Source organism: Gracilinanus agilis, chromosome 4 (genome assembly GCF_016433145.1).
Source record: "Gracilinanus agilis isolate LMUSP501 chromosome 4, AgileGrace, whole genome shotgun sequence".
Classification (NCBI taxonomy): Eukaryota; Metazoa; Chordata; class Mammalia; order Didelphimorphia; family Didelphidae; genus Gracilinanus; species Gracilinanus agilis.
Window position 1 is genome coordinate 249,597,148 of NC_058133.1, and position 7,236 is coordinate 249,604,383.

Below are 7,236 nucleotides of genomic sequence, written 5' to 3' on the forward strand. Positions count from 1 at the left end.
GCCATCTTCCCGTCCCCAGGCTCAGCAGCACCATTCGGAGCCAGTGCGAGCCAGAGCCGCCGCCGCTGCTGTCCCCGCCCGCCCGCGCGCCCGCCCGCCCCCGCCATGTGAGTCTGCACCGCCCGGCGCCTGGCGCAGTCCCCGGGGCTGCCATGGGCCCCCTTGCACTGCCCGGAGCCACCCTCCTACTCTCACTCCTTCCACCTCCTCCTCATCTTCTTCTTCCTCCTCCTCCTCCCCGCCACCGCTGCCTCAGCTGCCACCCTCCCAGCCGTCCCCACCCTTGCTGCCCGGGCGCCCTCTGGGAGCTGGGCCCGGCCGTGCCCAAGGGCGATTCGAGCCCGGGCTGCAGCCTCCCGCGCTGCCGCCGCCCCGGTCCACCCCGGCCCACTCCGGCCCTGCAGGCTGGGTTCTGTCCCCTCCAGCCTGGCCAGCCGCTGGGGCGTCGCTTTTGATTTTAGAGGAGGGGTTGGGTCGGGGCTGTCAAAGCCCCAAGAGGATGGGGAACGAGGAGCTAAAAATACCCGGGCCCCGGGGTAACCCGGGGCTGCAGAGTCGCAGTGTAGAGCTGAGACCAAGCCCCGAGCCAACCAATCCGACCCACCCCTGGAGATGCCTGACATCAGCCCTAGCACAGCGGACCCCGGCGTTTCGGCCTCGCATGCCGGTCTCAGCCGCCCCGCAAAGTCTCAATGGTCTTGGCAGCCTCCACCAACCCACCCTTACCCCCCCCAGCCTGAGGATCTGGGACCTGCCCTCAGTTCCCAGGCTTCCAGGGGCCCTGAGAGGAGATGAGAAGTCTCACTACCACAGTGCTCGAGCCCATTGCCTCGTTCTTCAAAGGAAAACTGATGTGCAGAGAGAAATGACTGAGTCTCAGAATCTGAGGCTGAAAGGGTTTGCCTGATGTCTTCCTGTGGGGAGAGCTGGGGACCCGGGAGAGGTGGGGGCTGGCAGCATCTGCTGTGAAGGGCTGGATGTCCTTGTGTCAAGACACTACTTTGCCACTTACACCCTCAGGTCTGCTCCTGCTACTGCCATGCCTCCTGCTGCCCCAGCAGGAGAAGGGGGCCCTCCTGCCGCCCCCCCAAACCTCACTAGCAACAGGAGGCTGCAGCAAACCCAGGCCCAGGTGGATGAGGTGAGCCTAGAGGAAGGAGAAGTGAAAGAAAGGGAAAGGGGGGTAAGGAGAGTCTGCCTCGTGATCAGTACCATGGACAGATCACTGCTGAGTGCCTTGAGGTACTACAGCTTTTGGGCTGGGAGTGAGTTTAGGGGAAGAGGCACCAATGTTTCTCGCATTAGCGGTATTGGACCGAGACCTGTGTCACTGTTGTCATGCCTATGGTCATCTGGTAAGTTAGTTGGCTTTGCTCCTTCGCTTTACCCTTCGAGTTCTGGGCCTGGTGTGTTGGGCTGTTGTATACTAGGCATGTTGAAGGTTTGTAGGTAATGGGTAAGTCTCATTGTTTTATGCCTTTGTGTGTAAAGGGGATGTTTCTGACCTACATCCAATGTGTTCCTGGGTTCTGCCAGTATGTCTGAGGCATGTACCTCGATCAGCTTTTGGCATGCCCTTGCTCTGTGTCCCAGAAGGGTCCTGTGTATGCAATTACGCCTTAAGTGTCCCTGGTATTACTTTGTGCCAGACAGCTCCTGTACATCAGGTTATAGTTAGCTCAAGGTTTGTGTCCTAGCATATATCACATGTATTATGTCCTTGGGGGGTTGTCCTATTTGTGTGATGCTTGAATCTATTTCCGGGCATAGTTTGTGACATATCTGTAATATTGCTTTTGTGAATCAATGGCATGAGCTTAAACATGTTGACCCTCTCCTCCTCCATTGTCTAGGTGGTGGATATCATGCGGGTGAATGTGGACAAGGTCCTAGAGCGGGACCAGAAGTTATCAGAACTAGATGACCGTGCAGATGCCCTCCAGGCTGGGGCTTCCCAGTTTGAGACAAGTGCTGCTAAGCTCAAGCGTAAATACTGGTGGAAAAACCTCAAAGTAAGGGGACTTGAGGAGGGAATGAGGGTGGGTTGGCAAGGGGAGGAAATTGGGAGAATGGAGTAAAGTATTCTCATGGGCTGACTGATACTAAAGCAAAACTATGTGACCTTGGATGAGTCACTTCTATTTGGGCTTCGATTTCCTCCTCTCTAAAATGAAGGGGTTATATTAGGTGATTACTAAAGGATTTCTTTTTAATACCCTGATACATTTTGTTCTTTAAAGAAATGGTTTGGAGGGTGGGAAATGGGCAGAGCTTGGAGCTCGGACCTTTCCCCTTACTAACCTGATTATCCCCTCCATCCCTCTTCTCATTTTCCTTTTCTTCTTCCTCTCTCTGTCTCTCTCCTCCCTCTTTTCTCTCTCCCCTTTTCTTCTTTTCCTCACTCTCTATCCATCTCCTCATTTCACCTTTTCCTTCTTTCCTCTTTTCCTTCTTTCTACCCCCCCTCCATCTCAGATGATGATCATCCTTGGAGTGATATGCGCCATCATCCTCATCCTCATCATTGGTGAGTAGGGTGCTGAGGGAGGAGGTTCAGATACTGTGGCCCAATTAGAAGGGGAAAGAAATAGTCTTTTCCATCTGCCCTTTGTGGGATCATTGAGTCCCACTAGCATCTCCAGAGCTTTACTTCCTAAACAGGGCTGATGAAACTCCAGATAAGAGTGGAGGGGGGCTGGGCAGAACTGAGGAGGGCTGAGTATAAGTGAAAGATTCCCTCCATGGGGAGACATGGACCAAGCCTGACCCTAACACTCTTTGGGTCTCTCCACAGTTTATTTCAGCACCTAAGTCCACAGCAGGAGCTGCCCCTGCCCGGGAGAGGGGCCCCTCCCCTCCATGGCTCTCCCTCTCTCAGCCATATCTTCCAGCCCCTTCTCCTGTTCCACCTCCGGTGTGTCTGCGTGTGTGTCCCCCCCTTGTAAATAGCCAGCTGTTATTTATACATATATAATATTATATATATTTGGTCTGTTTGTAGTTTTATTACTAGAAGATTTTTTCTGGTTGTTCTTAACTTCTCTCCTCTGCCCATCATCCTTTTCTCTCCCCTAATTCTTCACTCCTCTCCTTTTCTTTTGACCCATAGTTCCTTCGTGTGCATCTGCTATGCAACATTCTCTGTTTTCTTTCCATCTTCCTTCTTGCCTGGAGTTAGCTGTTCATCTCTCCCATCCATCTCTCTCCTCCCAGGAACCTGGGGCTCCCCCTTATTTATGGACTATCCAATCATTATGGACTGTGACAAAGATTCCCTTTGCCACCTCTCCCTCCCCAGTGTCTCCTGGGAGCTTTGAGAATTTAAATTAGCATGTCATTTACATAACCACACCCTTTTTGTTTTGCTTTTCAGTTTCAGTCATTCCTGCCTCCTGACCTCTGTTGGGTCTCCTTTTACCTATTAAACATACCTATGGGTCCTCCAATTCTACCCTTATTTGCACGACATTTACATAAGTGAGGGGTTGTTTGCTTTTAACACATGGGAGCCTGTGGTCTCCCCCACCCCATTCCATTTTTTCCACCATCCATTTCCTTCTAACTCTTGTCTGTCATCATCCTCCTTTCCTAATTCCTCCTTCCCAGAAATACCTCCCCAACTCTCAACCCCACAGCTGGTATGTAAGTGTCTTAAAGTTAAATGTTTTGATGGACCAATAATTCTGCCACTTGGGGGTCTCCACATTCCTACTCCCCATATTTGGTAGGGGGGCTCACTGACATTATCAAAAGGGTCCCCCTCACCTGCCCCTCCCACCCCAGATGGGATGAATTGGGGAACCCTGCTACATTCCGATTCTTATCTAGGAGGGGAGACCACCAGCCAACAGGGGCTGTCACTGCCGTGGGGAGCCTGGTAAGGGGGCTGAGGAACACCTCACAAGTCCTCCATGGACCTCCTCCCCTCTGAGCCAACTCCTTGTGGGGAACAGAGCTGATAGCTCACCCTGGGTGTCCAGGGAGGGTTTGCAAAGGCCTGTCATTGCCCACCTTCTTTGGTTGCCCCCCTGAATTCAAAGAAGGGGGAAATAGTCACTGCCAGAATGTGTTGTTGGAGGAGGAGACATTTAGTCCCTTCCTCTCTCCAAGGGAAGAAAGGAATGAATCTTGTGAGGTCCTATATAGGCTGAAGGGAGTTGGTGGTTAAAGGAGGAGGGTCAAAAAGTCTCTTTAAATGGCACAATTTGTGGGGGGGAAACAGGGGAAGATATAGTCTTTTAACTTGCCACTAGATCTCCGTGTTCCCTCCATTCCACTTTCTGGGAGGTTGAGGAGAAAGAGAGCTGCCTACTGGGTTGGGGGTGGTGGAGATATGGGGGTGGGACTCTGTTCTAGACCCCCCCCATTCCCTATCCCTACCCTATCCCCTTCAGTGCCCCCAATTCTGTGGCAAATCCAGATTGTGAAAATGTACAATAAATAAATGTGTGATGAGAAACCAGATAGTGTGTGTGTATCTTTGTTCAGTTTGGGACCTGGATTTCCTAAAGGGAGGGGACATGGGTTGGCTATGCATGTGGAGAGAGTGAGGTAGGGTTAGACTCCAATCAAAGGAAGGAGGGATGCTGTAGCTTAAGCCTGAGAAAGGGAGTCATTAGGAGAGAAAGCTAGAGAACATGGGCAAAGAAGAAGACAGAGCAAACAAGGCCTTGAAATTGTGGCCTGATCCAGAGTGAAATGTAGCTTCAAAGCTAACTACAAGGAGAGGCCATAGAATATGTAATGGAAAGAATTCCTCACATCTGTTAAGTTTTTTCATAGCCATTAATGTATATGATTTCCCAAACCCACTCCAACAACTTTTGAAGTTTATATAGCATAATCCCTACTTTGTAGAGAAGGAAATAATCCCAAAGAGATGATAGGATTGGCCCAATATTACAGAGCAGGGCAGTGTCAAAACAGGATTTGGAATAATAAACAGGATGTAAAACTTGAAGGGAACTTGGAGATAATTTATCACTCTCCCTTTACATATGAAGAAACTAAAACTAATTCATAGATGTGCAGTGATTTGTCCAATGTCACACAGATGCCCTGTGGCAAAGCAAAGATTCATATTATTTTGTTTTAAATAAATTCCAAGTTAACAAAAACCTGAAGAAACCATCTTGTCCAATCCATATCAGAACAAGAATTCTCCAGAAAATAGGTTCTTAACCTTTTTTTTGTGTGTGTCATAGACTTTTTTGGTGAAGCTGTTAAACTCCTTCACAGAATAATGTTTTAAAATGCTTAAAATAAAATGCTTAGGATCCAAAGGAAACAAATTATATTGAAATATTCATCAAAATATTTTTAATAGTGTCATGATTTCAGATTAAGAACCCCTGCTCCTCTACAGTATCCCCAAGAACTCCAGTGAAGGCAAACTTACTACCTTTTAAGGCAGCTTGTTTCATTTTTGTATAGCTCTAAATTTGGTATTTTCCTTATATAGAGTTGAAATCTACATCGGAAGCTTACACCCATTGTTTCTAGTTCCAAACTAGACTTCTTAATGCCCTGTTCAGTGTTTTTTTCCCAATATATCACAGTGCCTCTCTATGTGGTGGGGAGAGAACCACTAACCCTGCCCTGCCTCCCCCTTCCCTCCCAAACATACATGCTCCTTTGTATAGAAGAGCTGAGGGAGCATAATTTATAACCTAGTAGTACAGAAAAAGGGCCTGAATAAGGGAACCTAACCCTTAGGAAACAGTGCAAGTACTCCAGAACTCAGTATTAAAATTGTTCTCATTTCCTCAGATCCTTCTTATCTGTTCAATCTTCTGTAGTTTCTAGATTTTCTTATTGTTCAGGTATTTTCAGTCATGTCTGACTTTTCATGACCCCTTTCTGGGGTTTTCTTGCCAAAGATACTGGAGTGGTTTGCCATTTCCTTCTCCAACTCATTTTGCAGATGAGGAAACTGAGTAAACAAGACTAACGACTTGCTCAGGGTCACACAGCTAATAAGAATCGGAGGCCAGATGAGCTCAGGAAGATGTCTTCCTAACTCTAGGCCTGCCACTCTCTCTACTTTGCTATCTAGCTGCCCAGTTTCTAGGTTATTGGACCACAATAGATAGATGCCTATCTATCAATGAATACCACAATTCCATTTAGTTTACCTTTAACAGACACCTATATATGTACCCTGTGAGGTTATCAGGGGTGCAAAAATGAGTAAGACTGACTCTATATTCAAGGGCCTGCTTGTTTCATTGGGGAAGTAAGACAGACCCAACTGACCTCAGTACAAAAAGGAAGGAGCACTTTTTTGCTAGTTGGCTCAGGGAAGGGCGCATGGAGAAGGCTGCATCAGAGAAGGTAGGATTGGTAGCATATTTATAGATTTGGGAGAGAGGGATAGAAGAGTGGGAAAAACATAACAAAATTAATCAGTAGAGTTGCAGAATTTTTTCTACCAAGGTAGAAAAATACTAGATTATGTGGTTTTGCAGTCCTCTTTCACTAGGGCATAGGACATGGGAACGAAGAGCTAAATAGAGATAAGCCCTAAATGTCAGTTTAAGGAGTTTAGTTTTCAATCTGTAGGGAATCTAATTCTTGAACAGAGGAGTTGACCTAATGAGCTCTATGCACAAGGAAAATTAATATATAGGCACGAAAGAATAACATGTGAAGGTAGTATTGGATCTAGAGTAAGAAGAGATATAGTTTGGAGAGACATGATTTGGCATTCCATTCTCACACTAATTGTGCAAGCAAAGAAATCACTTAATTTCTCTGACTTTCAATATCTTCACCTGCAAAATGGGGATGCAATCTGTAATAACAGGGTTGTCATAAAGATCAAATATATGTTTTATAAATATCAGTTATTATCATTCCCTCCTTAGCCCTGCCTCTTAGAATTCTTAGTTTTGTTATGAGAGATTTCTTTTGGAGTGGGGATAATGCATAATAAATATTTGTAGTGTAAAAACAAATACATTGATAAAACTCTCAAGAATTCTTAGCTTTCTTTAAGTATTAATTCAGATGCTGTCTCCCACTGGAAGCATTTACTGATCCTCCCAATTAGTGTTCTTTTCCTTCAAAAATTAACTTACATTTACTTATCCAGGGGCATGTGGAATAAGCATATAAATATATATCCATACAACAAAACTCATTGAGGGAAGGAAATATTTCTTTTTTTCCCCTTTTTTTTCTTTGTGCCCCTAGCACCTGGCACAGTAATTAGCACTGAGTATGTGCAGTTGAATT

The 7,236-nt window shown here is 46.7% G+C and overlaps 1 protein-coding gene across 1 annotated transcript; it reads left to right on the top strand.

The window, feature by feature from the left end:
* VAMP2 (vesicle associated membrane protein 2) lies at nt 1–4,462 on the top strand. The gene is made up of 5 exons (XM_044672473.1): nt 1–107; nt 1,021–1,141; nt 1,854–2,012; nt 2,476–2,527; nt 2,795–4,462. Coding segments are annotated over exons 1-5 (351 nt in total). The 5' UTR covers nt 1–105; the 3' UTR covers nt 2,812–4,462.
* Nucleotides 4,463–7,236: the final 2,774 nt, after the last annotated feature.

Bases quoted from the DNA above. Each gene is read 5' to 3' on its own strand.
- VAMP2 (XM_044672473.1), top strand. The intron at 1,142-1,853 runs GTGAGCCTAGAG...TCCATTGTCTAG, and splicing joins CCCAGGCCCAGGTGGATGAG to GTGGTGGATATCATGCGGGT. The intron at 2,013-2,475 runs GTAAGGGGACTT...CCTCCATCTCAG, and splicing joins ACTGGTGGAAAAACCTCAAA to ATGATGATCATCCTTGGAGT.